This window comes from Microtus pennsylvanicus, chromosome 8 (genome assembly GCF_037038515.1).
Source record: "Microtus pennsylvanicus isolate mMicPen1 chromosome 8, mMicPen1.hap1, whole genome shotgun sequence".
NCBI lineage: Eukaryota > Metazoa > Chordata > Mammalia > Rodentia > Cricetidae > Microtus > Microtus pennsylvanicus.
The window spans coordinates 51,969,213-51,990,833 of record NC_134586.1 but is presented as its reverse complement, the minus strand read 5'-3'; the positions used below and the strand labels follow the sequence as shown (position 1 = coordinate 51,990,833).

Sequence of the window (21,621 nt, the reverse complement as noted above, 5' to 3'; positions counted from 1 at the left end):
ACCTTGCCCAATTCCCATACCAAGCCCAGACCCACAGCTAGAGGTGGGGTCTGATCTGTGTGTCCATATCACACATAGAACCAAAGACATCCACATGCCCAGGTTTCCTTAAAAATAAACAGTATAAGAGGTCAAGACAGCGCCTCACCCCCTGTCCACCAGTCCTGTAGAAATGTTCTCCAATAAAAATGACCTAGGAACCCTAGGAAGGAGGGAAAGAATAACACCAAGCATCTTTGAAAAGACCATAGGGAATCTTATTAATCTGTATTTACCTAAAATTATACGTTGTGTATGTGTGTGTGTGTGTGTGTGTGTAGTTTAAGTGCAGTTATGCTGTTTGGAGGACAATATTCCCTACAAGAGCCATAGCCTGTGTAACAAAAATTCCATTACCAGTTTATGAGAAACCTTCTTTTGCATTGTTGGTTAGGAGAGGCCAAACAACTCCCCAACAATGTAGGCTATTGCTGTTGCCCTTGTTTGCCTCCCAGAAGTTGAAGGTAAGACAGTTGCTAAAGACACCATGCACTTCGGACACAAGACTTAGAGGAATGGGGCTGGACCTTACCCATAGTACCAGAAGGTGACATCCCGGCTACCAAGGGAAGAAAGTGATCAATAGTCCTGCACAGCTGTGATGCATGTGAACTGCAACAGTGACCAGCGTGACAAGCTATTCCTAATGGTGGCTATAGCCAACAACTGTCTAATTGAGCTTGAGGCCCAGTCAACAGGTGGAAACCCAAGCCTGGTTCTGGAAACACAACTGCCCAAGGCTGGTGAGGTTGTAGATCTTAGAAGAGAACTTACTACTGCCACTCTCTGACCTGTGTAATTCCTGTCTGCACTCTGACTTCTTATCCTCAGACCCACGGGTGGTGTAGCTCCAGCCCCTCATCAAGGAGGCTGCTGCAGCTGCTTCTTTTTTCTAAGCAGAGACCATTTCAGAAACAGACAACTGGTCAAAATGTAAAGGACAACAGACTGGAATGCCCAGCCCCAGTTGATAATCCACAGCACAGCCATTACGTCCAGGAGAACATAGTGGAGGATGGGATGGAAAGATCGTAAGAGCTAGAGGACCATAAAGTCTGCAGTGAAGTTGTGTCTTCTAGACATGACAGGAAGCTCCACCCATGAAATCTGTAGGAAGGAGGTCGCTTGTTTGTTCCTGGCCGCTTACCTGGCAGTGCCTGTAGGCCCCAACATAGAAAACTATTTTCCTTAACCGGACTGGTACGGAGGCTCGAGAAAATAACGAGACACAGTTCACACAGCCATAACGGAAGGGCATCTCAGGCTTTCTCCATCCTGAAGAACTATCGGCGTTTATTATACAAAACACCTTTTATCCCCCAGGTAAACCAAGGTGGATACTCATTAATATTCTCTTTCTGGGGGAGGGGGGGGCTAGGGAAACACCTTTGGAAAACACCTGTCCCTAGGCGATCTGCATTTTTTAACAAAGGAGAAGGAGCAATACATCCTGGCTTTGTTAGTTGGCTGACTTGCTTGTTTGGCAGGATTGCACCTGCCTAGTGGCCAATGAGTCTGCCTGTAAATTATTTTATATGAAATATGGGCCCACACTTAACCCCAAAATAATCATACAGAAACTGTATTAATTAAATCACTGTTTGGCCCATTAGCTCTAGCTTCTTATTGGCTAACTCTTACATATTAATTTAACCCTTTTTTTTTTGTATTGCCACGTGGCAGTGGCTTATGGGGTAAAGTTCCATTTGGCTCTGGGCGGGTCTACATAGCTTCTCTCTGACTCCGCCTCCTTTCTCCCAGTATTCCGTTTAGTTTTCCCCACTTAGCTCTTTTCTACTCTATCAGGCCAAGCCAGTTTCTTTATTCATTAACCAGTAAAAGCAACACATAGACAGAAGGACCTCCCACACCAAAAATCTTAGTAGTATGACTGCCTAAACCAGTTAACATGCTAACATGGGGACATGGATGGGCAAAAATTTCATGGATTTCTACTTCTAGGCAGAGAACAACAGGCAACTAATGACTGGAGAGAGGGAGAATTAGTGTTTTTCAGGGATGGGCTTCCTAATAGGTTAGTTCTCAACACACATGTGCACATGTAAGTGCGTGCACACGCGCGCGCGCGCACACACACAGAAACAAACCAGCAAACATCTAAAACAAAGAAGCCCTGAATTTGAGATAGAGTTGGGGAGTGGCAGGAGGAGAGGAATGATGTAAATATGTACATGCATATTAAATAAAAATTTAAAAAGTTGAGGCAAAAAATGCAGATAATTTTGTTTCTTAAAATAAGAATGCAGTGTTCTAGAACTTACTGTTTCTATTTTAGAGAGCATCATGCCCCCACTCCTGATTCATGAAACCTGAGAATGTTACTTTGCAAAAGAGACTGGGCAGATAGGATTAGGGATATTGAGAGCTAGGATTTCCTAGATCATCAGGTGGACTCAACATAATCCCAGGCATCCTACACCAAGGGGGAAGGGAAGCAGCTGGACCCAGGAGACCTGATTTCCAAACTGACAATGGTGGAAGGAGGAGCCACAAGCCAGGGAATGCAGGTGATACTGTGTGCTACAGAAAGCATGCTGCCTGGTGTATACACTTTAGCTGAGGAGGTCCCTTCCTAAAGTACATTTATCATTGTGTGATGGTGTGTTATAGAAATGACAGTTAGTATTATAGTGTGTCCCATCCGCTGGTTTCTTTGTTAAGAGTAATCTACAGATTCATGCTTGGGGCTTCCAATCCTCTTTGAGTCATGCCTCACTGCTGTGGTGGAGAGCATAGAAGAGGGAGGTCTTTGCCTTGGATAACGATTCTTAAATGTGTACTACCAGGGCCTGCAGGTCAGTACAATGATTTCTGTTGAAAAGACTGTTCACCTAATCTGCAGTCTACTAGGGGCAGTGTTGGTTCTCTCAAGAGAGCCCAGTACCTGAAGAGATTTAATTTTTTTTTCTTGTGGTGCTTATAGGGTGGTTTTGTAAGTGAGGGGAACCACTTAAGGAAGAAAGGTTTGGAAACTGTCTCAATATAAGAGATATAGGTAGGATTTCCATATTGCTTGTTCACCAGTGGTGTTTCCATATGTAACCAGAAGATGGCAGGCTTGATGCATAAATGAACTGCAAAGTTATAGAGGTTTTCTTAATTTTAAATGGTGGCATAGAAAAATATGTTAGCTGTTAATTGAAGTCTGCTTTCTAAAGAGAATTTAGGGAGATAGAAAAAGAAAGTAACATAAAATGCAAGTAAACTGCTTTTCAAAAGTCTTTATTGTTACACTGTTTCCCTGATGCTCTTTGTAGCATCTGCCCTGAGTTTGTTCTATAAAGCCCAACACTGATTTTTCTTCAGATATAATCAGTCTCTGGTTTGCTCTATTCGACATATTTTTAGGTTTTTGTTGAATGTATTATAGAGTTGCCATTTAAAATATGAGCTTACTAATTTAAAATTCGCTGAGTCCCTTGAGTGCTTGTAAGCATGGCAAACTTTTAATGAAGATGATGACTGTGTGGAACTTCAAATATGTGTGCCCAGTGAGAGGGCAGAGGGAAACTGTGAAACTCAGGCAGGCGGTATGCTGACAGTGTGGAACCTGGCTGTGGCAAGGAAGAGCCATCATCGCCCAACATCTCGTGTGTATATGTGTGTGTACATGCGTGTGAGCAGGCATACTCACACATGCCCGTATGAGTACATGCATGTGAGCAGGCATACTCACACATGCCCTCGGGTGTATGTATATGTGTGTGAGCATGCATACTCACACATGCCCTTGCGTGTGTATATGTGTGTGAGCATGCATACTCACACATGCCCTCGGGTGTATGTATATGTGTGTGAGCATGCATACTCACACATGCCCTTGCGTGTGTATATGTGTGTGAGCATGCATACTCACACATGCCATGGTGTGCATGTGGAGGTCAGAAGACAACTTAGAGGTTCAGTTCTCTCGTCCATGGTGTGGTGACACTCGGGACACCAGGCTCGGCAGCAAGCCCCTTTGCTCGTTGAGCCATCTCACCCACCAGTCCTCATTCGGTTTCTTACTGTGATGCTAACAATCACAGTAATTAATTCACTTTCATACATATATGGCTTATAGTTTTTCAGTTTTGTGTTGCATTTAATAAGTGGTCGGGATGCCCCCTGCAGCAGTAAGTTCACTTTGAGAGTAGTTTATTTCCAAGAAAGAAAACTCATGGTAACTGCATAGTATTTAACCAAAATTTAAACCTAAGTTTTTTCATTTTTCTGTATTAATTCTAATGAGCCCAGCATTGTTTTCTTTTTTAAGGATGATAAAAGATGGGTGCACATGTATTTCTCTCTCTTTGTCTGTCTGTCTCCTCTCCTTTAGGCTATACTGGTCTTCAGTCTTGACTCCTCCCCATCCCTTTTCTACACTTGCTTTTTAGAAGCACAGGTGTGAACCATCACACTCAGTTCCATTTGTTCTCTGTATGTAAAGCCATGTGTTCTCAGGTCTGATGAAGATGCCACCATCCCTGTGTCCTGGCTCCATCCCGCATGTGTGCCCCAGAGCAGTTCGAGGAGACCTGGGGGCAGGGTTACTTGCATTTCCTGTCACAGAGCTGCAGCACTCAGGCATGCTTTGTTCCTGTGCAGTGCTCTGCTGTCCCTCACGTTCACACTGGAGAAAATCCAGAAAACCAAGCGGAAGGCATGGGGAGAGCAGGAGGAGAGAGACTGACTTGGGTCTGAACTGCCACACCACAGAAGTCAGACTCCATGCTGGGGCCTTTGTACCAGGCAAAGGCTGAGACTGTTTTCCATCTGAGAACCTTTTCCAAGTTTTTCTTCTGTTTCTGTGTTTTTAAGAAATAAAAATGTAATCTAAGAACATGAAGGGTTATGAAGCATGAAGTTCCATAAATATTTATGCTGAACCTCAGAAGCGGACAGCTCCTATTTTCTTGCCATATTGGGGTCATATTTCACTGTTGACCTCCTGAATTGGAAAGCTCAAGGCATTAGTGTGCCCTTTTCTTTCTTTCCTCTTTCATTTATTTATGTGCTTTCACTCTTTGGTGAGCTGTAGATGTTGGGAGCTTGCCTTTAGGCTTCTATCGGTGTCAGTGGACTTCATTTTGCATCTCGGTTTTCAGTGGGTTTCTGAGAGCTCACGCTCTTACCCAGAGAAGTGGTTTGTATGTAATTCCGAGCTCTGGGACGCTGTCTGCTCCGCTCTGTTGTAGACCATTGCCCACTTAAAAACAGACATTGTTGTCAAAGTCGTATTAGTCTTGCATCGACAAGGTTATTTTAATTTGGCTCCTTCCTTTTATTTCTCCTCACATAAAGTCTTTGGTCCATGGAACTTATACATGGTGATTGCAAAGAAGTTAGAAAATATGGATAAGCAGAAAAAAATACCTGTAATCATACTGTATTTTTCTAGTCTTTTAATCAAAATATGTATGGGTATTTCATATGAAGATAATTGAAAAATAAGGGAATATCAGTAAAGGTATTTGTGTGGAAATGTATAACTTTTTGGTGTTTTTTTTTCCTTTTTGGTGGTTTAATTTTGTTTCGACATATAACAATACAAAAATGTTATCTATAATAGAGTTTTCTTTTTCTTCTGTTGGTTAGTGAGGTTGATATATATTTTTCTCAATCTCAAGGCACTTATTACTCAGTAGAAATTTTTTTTAAAAAATTATAGTGTAGGACTGGGGAGGTGGCTTAGTGGGTAAGAGTGCTTGCTGTGACTGCAACATGAGTTCAAATCCTAGCACCCCTGTAGCAGCAGACACAACATGAGTTCAAATCCTAGCACCCCTGTAGCAGCAGACACAACATGAGTTCAAATCCTAGCACCCCTGTAGCAGCAGACACAACATGAGTTCAAATCCTAGCACCCCTGTAGCAGCCAGACACAACATGAGTTCAAATCCTAGCACCCCTGTAGCAGCCAGACACAAGCTACATGTGCCTAGAACCCTGTTATTGGGAGACAGTGATGGGAAGATTCCTGGCACTCACTGGCCAGCTAGCCAGCCTACCTGAACTGGCAAGCTTCAGGTTCCATGAGAGACCCTGTCTTAAAATATAAAGGTGGTAAGCATTTGAGGAAGGTACCAGGTGTTGTGAGCATTACTTTAGCCATGTAAGGATGTAATACATTTGTTTATGCTGCGTTTATTTAATGATGTAGATATGGGTTGCTTTGCCTGCCTAAGGCACCTGATTGGTTTAATAAAAATCTGAATGGCCAATAGCTAGGCAGTAGAGGGATAACAGGGCTGGAGGGCAGAGAGTAAGTAGGAGGCGGTATCTAGGCCCTAGAGAATGAAAAGAGAGGAGGAGGGAGAAAAAGAGGGTGACACCCTGGGCCGGCCAGCCAGGCGGACATGGAATAGGACCTACAGAATGAAAGAAAGGTAAAAAGCCCAGAGGCAAACATAGATAGAGAGAAACAAGGTAAATTAAGTTATGAGCATTCATAGCTAATAATAAGTCTCCATGTCTTGATTTGTAGACTGGCAGTCCAGGCAAGCCTGCTACACACAAGTGCATGTGTAGCTGTACACACAACTCACACACACACGGAGTAAGAGCAAAATGTCATAGTTTTATTTAGGAAGTAAGAATAATGAAGGAGCTTTTTGTGACAGAGGAGGTATATTAATGGGAACTAAAGAAAAATTATAGAAGAGGCCTGGAGGGATTGCTTAGTGGCCAAGAATAATTCCTGTGAAAGCTAGAGGACCTGTGTTCAAATCCCTAATATCCACGTAAAAGCCATATACTGCTGTAAGTGCCAATCACTCTAATGTTGGTGGCTGGTTGAGACGGGAGCATTCCTGTCTGGATGCCTGACTCGGTCCGTGGACTTCAGGTTCAGTGAGAAAAGTTTACGAGAGAAACCAGGTGAAAGAGTAGAGAAGATCCCACTGTCCTCTGGCCTCTGCATGGGCCCCCATAGTGACATGTGCTTGCTCTCATGTGCACGCACGCTACATACTTGCCATACCACACACAATACATAAACAGTAGAATCTAATGGATAGCATAAAACTTCTGCTTCAGATCAGTTAAGGAAAGTCACACGGGTATACATACAATTGTGTAAATATGTATGTTTACTCATTAGTCAGGAGAGAAAAGTGCAGCAGTTAGGAACAGAGTGAGCTGAGGGAGGTTGGGAATGCGTCAGAGGTTGCTCGGAGTATCCCATAGCCGTCTGAAGCCCCTCTGCTCCTGTCATTTGGTTCAGGGATGGTCCCATGATGGTTGGAACTGGCCAGGGCTCCTGACCACCCTTCCATAGCCTCTGTGTCTTCATATATGGTACCACTTTTTCCCTGGTTGTTATCTTCTGTCTTGCTGTTACCTTGGTAACAGAATACACACTCAGTTGGATGTAATGGTCTTGTCTTTTGCTAGACATCTGTGTCCTGAGCCTCGCTAACAAAGGAGGTGGCCACATCACTGTTGGAGCTAACAGTGCAAGGATAGTCCTCCCCCAGAAGAGGAGTGTGTTTTCTCCTCAAGTGTGTTGGTAGGCGAGAGGTGCTGGAGATCAACCCTTCTTTTCTGCGTGAGACCACATTATTAGTGTAGCATAGTATCAAAGATAACTCTGTTCAGAGAAGCAGTTAACAAAGAAACTCCCAGCTGGTCAAAATGCTGTGGCATGCTCACTATATGTAGGGCATCTCTACCACATCCCCTCCCAGGGCTCAGAAAATGTCATGCCGGAGGGGGCAGGAAGATTTTAAGAGGCAGAGATTAAGAAGACAAGGGGCAAACAGTATCTTTTAGACAAGGCTTACAGAATCTGTGGCTGCCTTCCCAAGACCTACACAAAGTCAGCATTCCAGCCTGGAGTGGAGCGTACTCACCAGCCCCTGCGCTCACTGAGAAGCTTCAGAGAGTGGATGGCTGCCGAAGGAGGGAGGGAGGGAAGGAGAGTCAATTGTTTCAGGAGTATGGCCTCTGATTAGGTCCAATTATTCAGTGGATATAGCTCTATACTTATACACATATAGGCAGCACTAACTAGACTTCTGGGTTATTTAAAAAATAAAAGAGGACAGGACACAAGCTTGGGAGGGGATGATGTTGGGATAGATAATCATATTTTATTGTATAAATGTATGAAATTCTCAAAGATATAATATGTACATACATGAAATTCTTAAAGAATTAATAAAAATACTATATTTTAAATGAAAAAAAAAAAGCTTTGGCCAGCCCTATTAGTACATGTGTGCCTGTAATCCTAACATTTCAGAGGCTGAGGTAAGAGGACCCTGGGTTGAAGACCAGCCTGGGCTGCATAATGAGAGCAGTTCTATTTGCAACGTAATTTATCTTGTGGTACTAGGGACTGAACCCAGGGCTTCATATGTGCTAGATAATGTCTGTACACCTGCCCTTGTCCTCAGCCCTCTTACTTTAGTTTTTGATACCAATCTTGCTAAGTTGTCCAGGGATGCCTTGAACTTTGGCTTCTCCTCTCCCAACATCCCAGAAGGCTGACATTATACATCTGTTCCACCTAGTGTAGCTACATGTGTCTCTGTAGAAAGATTATCTGCATTTCTTGCCATCTCTTACATATAAGTATATATTCATATTCTAAAAGCTGGAATTAAGTGTCCTCAAGCATGTGTAAAACACTGGGCATCAGCCCAAGCTACAGAAAGCATTATCTCTCTGGGACACTGCTGTGTCGGGGCTTCAACACAAACTGTTTAACAATCCTTTTATCTCCCCCGTGACTGACTGTCCATCCCCTCTCCTACTTTCTGGTTTCCACTTTAGTTTCTATTTCTGAAAGTAGGCCACCAGCCTTTATAGTGTGGAATCCTCTTCTCTTCACCGAAGACAAGTTAAGAATTGCTTGTTGACTTAGCTAGGTGTGAGTGTGCCTAGTTGGGACCAGTGTCTGCTGGAATGCTGCTGCTGGTCCTCAGTTGTGTGGTGGGAAGGCCTAGGTGCCAGGCTGGCTTGAGAGTTGGTGGAGACTGGTGGGAGGTGGGAGGGACAGGGCTGCCAGCTTACAGACAGTCTCGCCTCTCTTGGTGTGTTACTTCTAGTCAAGCAAAGGTATATATTCCTTGGTGAAACAGGCTTGAAAAGTTGCTTAAGTGTGACATACTGTTCTCTGAGTTGGGGATCCATGAGAATGGAATTTTCTTCCAGCCACTGAGTGGTGTGTATGTATGTGTGGAGCTTGGTGTCCAAGGTGAGTAGATCTCGTTCAGAGGAGGGTTTTGCCACTGGTGACTCTGTGTGTCCTTGAAGGTTCAAGAATTTTAGGTTAATAAAAGTCTTTTTGACACCTCACATTAAACCTTAAGATGATATTTGCATTATTAGTTTTGCATATAAAAAGATGTCAGTTTTTGCAACAGCAACATCCTTTTCAGATATAATTAAATCTGTATGTTTTAGGTTGCCTGCTTGATTCGAGTTCCTTCTGAAGTGGTTAAACAGAGGGCGCAGGTGTCCGCTTCTTCAACAACCTTGCAGATCTTTTCTGCTATATTAAATGAAGAGGTAAGGCTGCTTTTAGACCCCCCTCTTTCTCTGATGAGGGCGATTTTAGTGAGAACACTGTGACCTCTTTGCAGGGGCCTTGAGAAACCTTAGGATGGCCTTAATGTCTAACTACAATAACTATTTTTTTGCTGAGATTGTCTTTTCCTTTCTTTTTGAATTTTTATTTTCACTTTTTTTAAATTTTGAAGCAGTCATGTATTGAGTACTTGTAGTGATATTTCCTTTGTATTTTAATGAATAAAGCTTGCCTGAAGACCAGAACGCAAAACAGCTACAGTAGTCCGCCGTACAGGCCAGGCAGTGGTGGCACACCTTTAATCCAAGCAGCCACACTAGTTAGCCACAGAGGACGAGCGGTGGTGGTGCATGCCTTTAATCCCAGCACTAGAGAGGAATATAAGGCAGGATGAGACAGGGACTTGCTGTCTTTCGGTCTGCAGATTCTTTCATAGAGGTGAGAGCTCTCTTGGCTGCTTTGCTGCTCTCATCTTCAGGTTGAGCCCCAGTATCTGTCTCTGGGTTATTATTCGTGCTGCAAGTACCACTGCTGCTTATGCTCTGAATGCAATCTGTCTCAGTTGTCAGAGTCAGACACATTAATCATGTGAAGGAACTAAGACACTCCACCAGAACACTGCTACAGAATTAGAGGGCCCATGGGAGAGAAGAAGTATTTAATATAAGATACAATAGTGGGCTGGTAATCATTGCCAGCATCATAATGTTACGTGAAATTGTCATTTCTCCTCTGGCATGGGGGCACATGCCTTTAATCCCAGCACTCTGGAGGCTGAGGCAGGTGAGCTTCCTAGGTTTTGAAGCCAGCCTGGCTTACACAGTGGGTTCCAGGCCAATCAGGGCTGCATCGTGAGACCCTTAAACGAACAATTAAGTAAGTAAATGTTCTTTCTCTTTCTGATCAGTGTTGGCAGTGGTCAGAGCTGCCCTCCCTGGGCACATGTCTGACACTAGGCATGTTTCTGTTGTCCTTGATCAGTTTAGCGGAAGCCTCTGTTGTTCTAGTTTGCTTTGATATATGAGTCAAAGTCTTGCTGTGTTGCTCAGGTTGGCCTTGAACTGCTGGGGTTATTCATTGTTGCTGCCTGGGCTGTGGCTGTGGATGCTTCTGCCATCATGTGTCTCTCTCTCTTTTTTTTTTTTCTGCTTTCCTAAAATTATGTGAGCCAATCTTAGTTTAGGTTTAAAGAAAAAGTTATTCTTTATCTTTGTTTTGGAGATGGGGACTTCCTGTGTGACACTGGCTGGTATTCAGTCTTCTTCCTCATCCTCCTGAGTGCTGGAATGACAGGTGTATGCCACCAAATCCTTCATCTTTCTGGTCTGTTACCAGCTGTAGGAATGAGGTCAGTCCTATGGACTGCTCACTGGACTATGTGTGTACTTAAGCACATAACACTAGGCTTATCTGTAATACCTACTTTCTGAGAGATTGTTGACCAATTTCTGAAATAAGTCCTCATCTTACATTAAAGAATGATGGACTGACTTTTGGAAATGAATACAATGTAAATGTTTCCAAAAGATAAACACTGTTACTTAATACATATATATTATTTCATTATTAGAGATGTCAACTTCAGGGGAGCTAACTGCAGGCTTTTGTGCTTTAAACCAGTTTATTATGTTTAACTTCAGAAAACTATGGCTAAGCAATGTCTTAGAACTCAAATTTTGGAGCAGGCAGGTCTCTTTCTAGAATGTTCTTCAATTTTCTGATCACTTGGTTTTTGTTTGTTTCAGGGGATCCAAGGACTGTACCGAGGCTATAAAAGCACAGTTCTGAGAGAGGTAACCCAGTTACTACTACTCCTGAAGTCCCAAAGCAGGGGTGGGCTTTGATTGGTGACCCTATGCTTCTTAAAAGTCAGGAGGAGAAGGCCGTCACTCAGGAACTGCTTAGCTGCACCTTGGTTCTTCCATGTAGAAGAACACTCGTGATGGTTTGCCGGGCAGCTGGTGTCTCTTATCAGTCCAGCTGGCTAAGGGTCTGCTAGCTGAAATAGTAAGGACTAACACGGCAAGATCGGCTATGTAAGAAGCCCACCACAGGGAGGTAGCTTTTGGTTCCCCCGTGTGAAATGCAGTGGAGAGAAGTCCAGCGCTTTCATCTTGGGCCTTCTAACTGACATGCTGTACTTGGCCCTCAGTAATGACGTCACTAGAGACTGTAGACAACATGCTTTAGTCTTTGCTTCCAGCGGGGAGACTGAATTTTTACACAGTGAGCTGTGAGAAACGGTTTTAGTCTGGGACACAGTTTTCCATGACAGAGGGAAGAACTGGCTGATGTTTCCTCCTCTTCTTGGAGTCCTGCGACTGAAACATTTTAACTTGCAAAACTATTTCTTAATGTAAATAATGGGGGAGTTAGGAGAATATTGGTCATCTTTTGAAAACTCCCTGTGGCTTACAGGCTGTGTGCAGTGTGGCCTAGGCCTTTGGTTTCCAGGAGGTAACGACCTGCACTGTGCCTTGTTGTGGAGCCTGACAGCTCCCTTTTTGGAAAACAGAATGTTCATCATTCGTAGTGTTCTGCATTTGTTGCTATTGTCTGAGAAAGCTCACGCGAATTGAGTCTCCTTCTGCCCTTCCTTTCTGACTCACGATCCCTGTATTCTTTGCTCCTCTTACACCTGCGTGCAGGAAAGAGCGGAGGAAAGAGTAATCAACATTTTTTTAAAATTTTTCTGAAAAGGGCTGAATAAATGAATATATTTCTGTTCCTGAGAGTGCTAGTTTTGCATACAAAGAGATAAAACACATGCTCACAACTGTGTTCCCTCCTCTCAGAAACTTGTTTTGACATATGTCGTGCTAGTAATTAATTTTTTTGGCTGCAATCCTCGTGAATTGTGTGACCTTACTGAGATGACTTTGTTTACTCAGAGTGGCAGAGCTTTGCTGGCAGTTTGATTGGGGTCTTGTGCATTGTGCGTGCTCATCAAGGCTCCTTCAGAGCTGATTTCAGCTGAGGTGTTGCTCTGTCCACGGCCTCAGCTGGGATGAGGGAATTACTGCGGAATGATATGCAGCCTCTCCAGGTGAGACAAATCAGAAGGGATGTCTGCTGTAAACAACAGTTTGCATCATGAAGAGTTCCAAGCCTTGCATTAGCCTGACAGCAATATAAAATCTCTGTCTAGAACCCATTTGATTGTTTCAATAAGAAACACACAGAAACGTTAGTGAGAACCACCAGGACATGTATGCAATTTGTTCAGCGTGCAATTTTTTCTTTAAAATAGTTTTACCTCACAAGCTACTCCCTTTAAGAGGGGCTTGAAGTTCAGCTCCATGCATTAGAAGCAGGATCTGCGTTCTCTGGGCTTTGTGAGCACTCACACGGTGTTGTGTTTGTTCTTTGTAGAGATTGTATACCTTGCCTCTTCTCCTGAACTAGTTAAGTTTCTGTGAATTTTGCACTGAGTCTGAACAAGATCAACAGATTAGACTATTTACCTCACCTTTTCTCTTTTCTTCTTTCTCATGAACTTGACCAACTTAGATACGGCTGAGCATCTTGGTGCACTGGGGTTACTGCAGAAAGATGGAGGTGGGGAACACAGTCGTGTTTGTGGGTGTAGGCAAGATGATTTTAGGTCCATTGACCTGAAGGTTTTATACAAACTAGCCTCATGCTGTTGAGTGTGAATTAGAGGGACTTAGGTGGGGAAAGAAAGCAGAGAAAAACAATCTGTTTTAAAAGAGCTTAAAAGTGAGTTAAGTTCAGCTGATTCCTTTATCTACAGATTCTACTTAGTACTGTGCAGATAGCTCTGTCTGGTTGGGGAAGCACACAGGGGAGTCTTCTTTACCATGCAGTTAAGGGCTGGTGAGAGTTCAGAGGGCGCCCATCCAGGTATACCCACACTTGTCACATTTATAATAAAATAAGATTTAGAGCTGGGGAGGTGGTTCAGCTGGTAAAGTATCTGCTACACAAAAGTGAGGGCCCCAGTACCGACATTAAAAGAGGGTTGTATTGGCAATTGCCTAGAGTCCCAGGGTTGGAGAAGCAGAGGTAGCCAGATCTCTCGTGTTCACTGGTCACCAGCCTAGCAGAACTGACCATTCCAGGTTTGGTGAGAGACTGTGTTCCAAAAATGAGGGGGAAAGTGATTGAAGAAGACACCTGGTGTTGACCTCTGGCCTGCACATGCTCACACATACACATATACATACACACTTGCATACATGTGCATGCAAGGGTACATACATGCACACACTGACACAAAATGAGCCATGATTCTTGAAGGCTTGCAGTTAGAAGTAGTCAGAGAGGTGAGGAGATGTGGTAGCCTGAACTAGGACAGGAAAGGAGTGTGTGTGTTACATGTCTAAGTAGAATCCAGGATTCCCTGTTTCCCAGATGGACCTCAGGCCAAGGAAGGATGCTTTCAGAGAGCACTGATAAGGTGGGGTGTTGCAAGGAGGATAAATTGAACCTCTCATCTCAGCTGCATGTTTGCTAGAAGACTGGAGGGGAAGACTTGGGAGATGCCCCAGAGCCTGACTTTGTGTCCTAGAGGAGGAAATTCCAGTTTGTGGCTTTTGCTGCTCGGATCTGAAGGGATGATGCTGTTGGTGCCGTCTTGGTTGTAGATATTAGCATCTTAATAATGAGTAACTCCTGGCTTCTTGTACAGGAATGTAGCCACTCAATAGTTTGGAGGTAGATAAAGACACCCCTCCCCCCGACACACATCTTATAAGCAGGTCAAATGGATAGTGAGTGCAGCCTGTTCTGTAAATTCAAGACCCCAAACTGAGATGTAGAAGTCATTGAATAGTTCACCCCAGAGGAGATGGCCTTGCTTTGCAGACTCAGTCTCTCTTGTTATTCCTGTCAGGAAACAAGTATCCCCCTTAGGGATGTCTATGGGTTGTCCTTAGAATTTCCTTTCTGGTTCTGTTGTTTGCTCTTTCTTGGAGTCTTCCCCCAATTCATCATGTTGTTACAGTCTCTTGAGTGCCTTCTAGGGCCATTCATTTCATCCTTTGGGCTCCATCTCATGCTGATGGTATTTGCTAGCCAAATTGGATCATTTTATTCTTTATGATTGCATGGTGCTTGATTGTACAAATGAACCTTTATTTACTTAGCCAGCCCCTCATTGGTTGCCATTACAGATGCACCCCAAGGCGTAATGCTGTTTATGTGCCATCTTGTACACGTGTGCCGGGATTTTTGTAGGTTACATGCCAAGACATATGAATGTATAATTTTGACAGATAATAGAAAGTTGAGTTTGTGGAAGTACCAGCCTGTATTTTTGCTGAGAATTCTGAAGCTCCCCTGTCCTCGGGCTTACTGGTGGTGCTAGTGGTCTAGGAGCTGCAAATGATGTTTTAATTTTAAGTAAGACTGAATGCATTAATATGTGTGTTAGAATTCTTTTGTTTATTGGGTTATTTGAATCAATCACCATTCTTTGGAGAATTAACCCAGAGGATATATGTAAATCTCTTTTTTTTTCATGCCTCTTACCTAATAGAAACTCAAGAAACATGATCTAAATTGATAATCAAGTCTTTAAAGTTGGAGGTGGGGGATGACTAGTTCAAGGCTTGTATGAGGGACAAAGCCAGAAAAAAGCCTTTAACAGTAAGAAGACACCTACATGTAGGGTACAGCTCTGCCCCAGCTAAGTTCCTGCAGTTGCCAAGTGCTGTTTCCGATCCCCAGTTTCCCCTGCTTTGCCGGGAGCTTTGCATTCTGTCCTACTGAACTCTTAGGTAAGATGGATGCTAGGACAGCCTACAGGACACCCAGATTAAAGCTGGCTTGAAGCCGCTTGGTTGTCTACATCTGAATGTGTAACTGTGGTTCATGATAGGAGGTGTTGGAAAGAGGGGCCCAGGACTAGGGTCAAGATGCTTCATCCAAATATCTGCGAGAGGGGAGTTTTATCATTGTAAACATAGTGTGGAGTAGAGTTACCCTAATGTTTGAACGTTCTAAAATCATTAACACAAGGTCAGGAAAAATTGTGATTTTTAAAAATTCCGTTGCTAATTTACTATAAAAAGCTAATTTGCATTTTCAAATAAGAACACATCTTAGTTTGCTTTCTATTGCTATGATTAAAAAAATTCTGACCAAGAGCAACATGGGGAGAAAAGGGTTTATTTGACATTTCCACATCGTCCATCATTGAGGGAACTCACTCAAGCAGAAACAGAAGCAGAACCCATGAAGGAATGCTGCTACTGGCACGCTCCCCATGGCTTACTGAACCTGCTTTCTTCTACAACCGGGACCACCTGTCTAGGGGTGGCCACATTCAAAGTGAGCTGGGTTCTCCCACATCAACTATCAGTCAAGAAAAGGCAGCACAGGTTTGCCCATAACCAATTGGGCAGAGGCGTTTTCTCAGTTGAGGTCCCTCTTCTCGGGTGCAGTTTGTATCTCTGTTGACAGAGTATTAGCCAGCATAGTGACCCATCAAAGAAAGCCTTCTGCTTTGCTAGGGTTGTTCTCAGGGCTTGACTTGGTTGGCAAGCAGGCTGTAGGCTGAGGTGCGTCTTCAGCCTGAGAGACTTTCTGAGTGAGTCCTGGCCCTTCTGTGTCCTCTTAGGAGGATGATGTGAAACAGCCGCCTCTGAACTTCAGCACGCGCCGCTGTTAGGGCTGGCCACTGCTTCCCAGCTTCTTGGTTGTACTTTTTACTCTCTGATCAGAGGGTTCCTTCTTAGCTGTGTGCTGCAGTGTGTGTCTTGACATTATGTCTTTGATTTGCCTCTTTGCTTCATCTTTGGTTTCTCCATCCTATTTCCAGTGGTTATTTTTTCTTTTTTAATTTTATTTTTTATAGGTAATCTGCATTTCTCTTGCCTTTTCTCTCTTTGCCTGCTGATTCTCTAGCACAGAGAGCCTACACAGGCACACAATAGTTTGTGTTGGTTTCCTCCTTCCATTAAGATCTGTTCTGTTTCGTTCCCATGCTACCAGACACCACGTTCATCTCTGAAGGGCGAGGCAAGCTCTAATCAGGGCTGGAGACAGCCAGGCAGTGGCTCTCCCAATGATACGCTGCATTGTGACCTGCACACTTGCCAGGCACTGAAATTCCAAGTGGGACATACTTTTCCAAGATTTCAATTTTCTTAACCCTTAGAAAAATGATTTTTGTTAGTCTGGCTTTGTTGGAGAAGGAGTGCTGTAGGCATTCACTGATCTCCAGCCCAGTGATTGTCCAGTGCAGAATGGCCAGCAGCCTTTGCAAACTTTCAACGCGAAGTTGTCTTCCAGTGATAATCGAGTGCAAACACACTGAGCCCCATTTTAATCCTCCAGAATTCATTTTATTAACTATGACCAAATAGAACATCTGTTTAAATTCCATAATGTTGGCTTCATGGGAAAAGAAAAGAAAATCCCTGTTTGTCCTTGGAATTTGTCCATTGCTTTCTTATTCAGTAAACGTGTACTAAGACATTCTTATTAATGGGAATATTAAACAAATGACAATAAAATTTCCCCTTTAATTACACAGGTTTATAGGAAGAGGCACTTAATTGCATTTGCATTATAGTAACTACTAGAGACCTGTGAAGAAAGAAGGATAAATCATTCAGTTAATCCTTTAGTGTAAGATCTTGACGTCACTGTGCTGCAGCTTGGATTTTAGCCTACACTTTCCACAGTCTCTTCAGTAAATATTTTTAAACAGAACAATTCAGTAAAATTAATATAGAAAAAAATAACTTTAGTCCTTTACTGTCTGCGTTGTGAGGTCCTGTGCACAGAAGCCAGCTGCTGTTTTCTTTTCTATTCTTGGGACAAATTCTGTTCTCACCTTAAAGCTCCAGAAATGCCTAGGCCTGCCACATGGCCCAGCTGATGAGGCCTGGCAGCCTGAGCTGATTCCTGGGACCCCCATGGTGGAAGGAGAGCGGGCTCCCTGAGCTGTCTTCCGGCCTCCACACATGTGCCACGGTACTCGGTGCACACAGACACACGCACAATAAACAAAGTGCTCGGGTGAAGAGTGGTGGTGTTCTCACGCACTTCCCCGGGACGTCTCTAGTTCCCACCAGCCCGCTCTTTCCACATCCAGCACAGTCACTTTCTGTCTTCTTTTTCTGGTGTTCTTTAGTCTTCTACAGATAACCCTATCTTCATTTCTATTAAGGTTGCTCCTGTGGAAGGGATGAACACACATACATACACACACACACACACAGCCATGAAATATACAGACACATGCCCACACACATATTCTTGAACAACTATTTTCTGAAATTACATATAAAATATATAATTTGTTTTTGCAAAGAGGAACCTTCATCAGGTAAATGCCAAGTATGGTCATTGAACACTAGAGCTTGAAAAGTCTCGAGTCCTATTACTGGTATAATCTTACTGTCTGCACTAATTCCATATTTCTAGGGCTAAGAGAGAAACAACATATATTAAGAAAATTAAATTTGAAGTAAAATATAGAAAGTTTATGAGCAGTTCAAGGTTGAAGGTTATTTGAAGGAACTTGAAGATTTGTGTCTGTGAGGTTTGACAATATGGCTCAGACTTCCATGGGTTCTTATAATGAAAAGCTACAGTTTAAAATAATGACTTAATGTATTTTTAAATCTTCAAACTATAAAGCATTAGCCTTTTTCCAGATGAGTGAGCTGATTCAGCAGAGCTAGGAAATGTTGTGATTGGAATTTGAGGTCAAGTGTGTGAAGCCCCAAAGTGTGCATTCCTGGTCACAGGATGTCACTTGCTTACTCCTCACATTTAAGCCCACTGATCGCTCACTTTCAGTAAATCCCAGGAAAATGACTACAGCAAAGCTTGGATCAAGACCGGAAGCGGAAAACAGCACATTGTCCTGTGGGTGTGGGTGTGTGGAGGGGAGTGTGTCTGTGTGTGTCTATGCGTGTGTGGATGTATGGATGGGTGTGTGGAGGGAAGCGTGTGTGTGTATGGGTGAGGGTGTGTGGAGGGGAGTGTGTCTGTGTGTGTCTTTGGATGTGTGGGTGTGTGGAGGGGAGTGTGTCTGTGTGTGTCTTTGGGTGTGTGGAGGGGAGTGTGTGTGTCTTTGGATGTGTGGGTGTGTGGAGGGAGTGTGTCTGTGTGTGTCTTTGGATGTGAGGGTGTGTGGAGGGGAGTGTGTCTGTGTGTCTTTGGGTGTGTGGGTGTGTGGAGGGAGTGTGTCTGTGTGTCTTTGGATGTGTGGGTGTGTGGAGGGGAGTGTGTCTGTGTGTGTCTTTGGATGTGAGGGTGTGTGGAGGGGAGTGTGTCTGTGTGTGTCTTTGGGTGTGTGGGTGTGTGGAGGGGAGTGTGTGTGTCTTTGGATGTGTGGGTGTGTGGAGGGAGTGTGTCTGTGTGTGTCTTTGGATGTGAGGGTGTGTGGAGGGGAGTGTGTCTGTGCGTGTCTTTGGGTGTGTGGGTGTGTGGAGGGGAGTGTGTCTGTGTGTCTTTGGGTGTGTGGGTGTGTGGAGGGAGTGTGTCTGTGTGTGTCTTTGGATGTGTGGGTGTGTGGAGGGGAGTGTGTCTGTGTGTGTCTTTGGGTGTGTGGGTGTGTGGAGGGGAGTGTGTCTGTGTTGTCTTTGGGTGTGTGGGTGTGTGGAGGGGAGTGTGTCTGTGTGTGTCTTTGGGTGTGTGGGTGTGTGGAGGGAGTGTGTCTGTGTGTGTCTTTGGGTGTGTGGGTGTGTGGAGGGGAGTGTGTCTGTGTGTGTCTTTGGGTGTGTGGGTGTGTGGAGGGGAGTGTGTCCGTGTTGTCTTTGGGTGTGTGGGTGTGTGGAGGGGAGTGTGTCTGTGTGTGTCTTTGGGTGTGTGGGTGTGTGGAGGGGAGTGTGTGTGTGTGTCTTTGGGTGTGTGGGTGTGTGGAGGGAGTGTGTCTGTGTGTGTCTTTGGGTGTGTGGGTGTGTGGAGGGGAGTGTGTGTGTGTGTCTTTGGATGTGTGGGTGTGTGGAGGGGAGTGTGTCTGTGTGTGTCTTTGGGTGTGTGGGTGTGTGGAGGGGAGTGTGTGTGTGTGTATCTTTGGGTGTGTTGGCGTGTGTGGAGGGGAGTGTGTGTGTCTTTGGGTGTGTTAGCGTGTGTGGAGGGGAGTGTGTGTGTGTGTGTCTTTGGGTGTGTTGGCGTGTGTGGAGGGGAGTGTGTGTGTCTTTGGGTGTGTTGGCGTGTGTGGAGGGGAGTGTGTGTGTCTTTGGGTGTGTTGGCGTGTGTGGAGGGGAGTGTGTGTGTCTTTGGATGTGTGGGTGTGTGGAGGGGAGTGTGTGTGTGTGTCTTTGGGTGTGTGGGTGTGTGGAGGGGAGTGTGTGTGTCTTTGGGTGTGTGGGTGTGTGGAGGGGAGTGTGTGTGTATCTTTGGGTGTGTTGGCGTGTGTCTGTGTACATGGGCGTGGAGGCCAGAGGAGGACACTGAGTGATCTACCACTGTCTGGCTTATCACTTGAGGCAGGGTCTCTCACTCAACCTGGAACTCTGCTGGCAGCCAGCAAGCCCTGCTCATTCTCCTGTCTCTGTCCTCCATGGCACTGGGTTTTTAGGCAGGCATGCGGCCATATCCTGATTATTTTTTCTTAAAAATGAGTAATTACGCTTTTTTTTAAACCTCAAGTGCTGGGGACCCAGGAACCATCCATTTCTCTAATACTAGAGCACAAAATCTGAATTTTAAAGAATTCTATAAACTTCATTAAACTTGTTTAAAACTGTTTTGACTTCTTGGACATCTATCTTCTCTGGGCTTCAGCATGTCCAGTAGGTAAGAAAGTTGATGCTCGGGCATTGAGATGGCTTTGGTACCTAGCCAGGCAACTATTATGTAATGGTGGAAAAGAAGAAACCAGTAAGAAACATTTTTTTCTTCTCTAAAATGGTTACCTAAGTTGATATGAAACGTACGGTGTAGAATGAGACACTAGAGGGCGCCCAAGGCCTATGTATTATTGAAGTTGGACCTCTCAACAGGCAGGAGAAACTGGAAGCTTGGTAATGTTTGCTGGCATCAGTAAGTGGTTCCGATTGGAATGTGTTCATAATTGTTTATGCTCGTGATAGAAAGTACTTAAATGCATAGACTTGTTTTTTTAGCTTTGGTACATACATGCTCAGAATTTATTATTATTATTATTTAAAATTTAAAGTCAGTGTCAGCTAGTAGAGTGCTCGTAGTTGAAGCCTGTGTTTGTTCCCCAGTACTGCATAAAAATGGGTGTAGTATGCCAGGCAGTGGTGGTGCACACTTTTAATCCCAGCAGTGGGAGGCTGAGGCAGGTGGATCTCTGTGAGTTCGAGGCCAGCTTGCTCTACAGAGTGAGTGCCAAGACAGGCTCTGAAGCTACATTGAGAAACCCTGTCTCAAAACCACCCCCTCAAGAAAAAGGGTGTAGCAATAGATGCCTGTAATGACCCAACTGGAGGCAGAGACGAGAGGATCAGGAGTTCGAGGTCCTCTTTGCATCTCTTTTAAGTTTGAGGCCAGCCTTGGATACATGGAACTCTTTAAAAAAAAAAAAGTCAAAAATCCAAATCAAAAGCAAATGAAGACAGTGCTTCCTTATCTAGAACAGGCTGACCCCAAACTCAGCCCCCTTATCTCAGCCTCCCAACCCAAACACAACAAAAATATAATGAATTTCAGTATGATCCTGAGGCAACCTCATACGGCCAAATGGGGAGATGGTGTGCTAGCTTGTCAAGGTAGTGAGAAGTCATGATGGAATCCTGCCTGCCGTAGGAGTCAGAGGAGACTCTAGAGGCTTCGGGGCCTGGGGCAGGAAGCAGATGTGTAAGGCAATCCTTGAAGTTCAGCTGAGAGCTACGGTCTAGACTTTCCGCTTTGCAGTACTGGCCTCGGCCTGCAGCCCGGTGGTTTTCATTCTGTACCGTAGTTGCTGCTATTTTCCCATGTGCTGGGAACAAGCCTCAGCCTTGTTAGGTGCCCGCTCTGCCCCTGGGACACTGGCTTCAAGGACTATTCTAGAACCAGCAGCAGAATGTGTGTGGACTCTATACCATACTAGTGACTTTGATAGAAATCTATAAATTATTAAAAACAAAAAACAGGGACTAGAGAGAGGCCTTGAT

At 44.3% G+C, this 21,621-nt stretch overlaps 1 protein-coding gene across 4 annotated transcripts in view; it reads left to right on the top strand.

Moving 5' to 3' along the window:
- Positions 1-21,621, top strand: part of Slc25a26 (solute carrier family 25 member 26) — a 124,816-nt gene that overhangs the window by 28,081 nt on the left and 75,114 nt on the right. For 3 of the 4 annotated variants that reach the window (XM_075983399.1, XM_075983401.1, XM_075983402.1), the window contains 2 exons: positions 9,451-9,555; positions 11,320-11,367. The exons of the other annotated variant lie outside the window; for it this stretch is intronic. In XM_075983399.1, the coding sequence (XP_075839514.1) occupies positions 9,451-9,555; positions 11,320-11,367 (153 nt within the window). The remainder of the gene's footprint in view (positions 1-9,450; positions 9,556-11,319; positions 11,368-21,621) is intronic. 4 annotated transcript variants of the gene reach the window in all.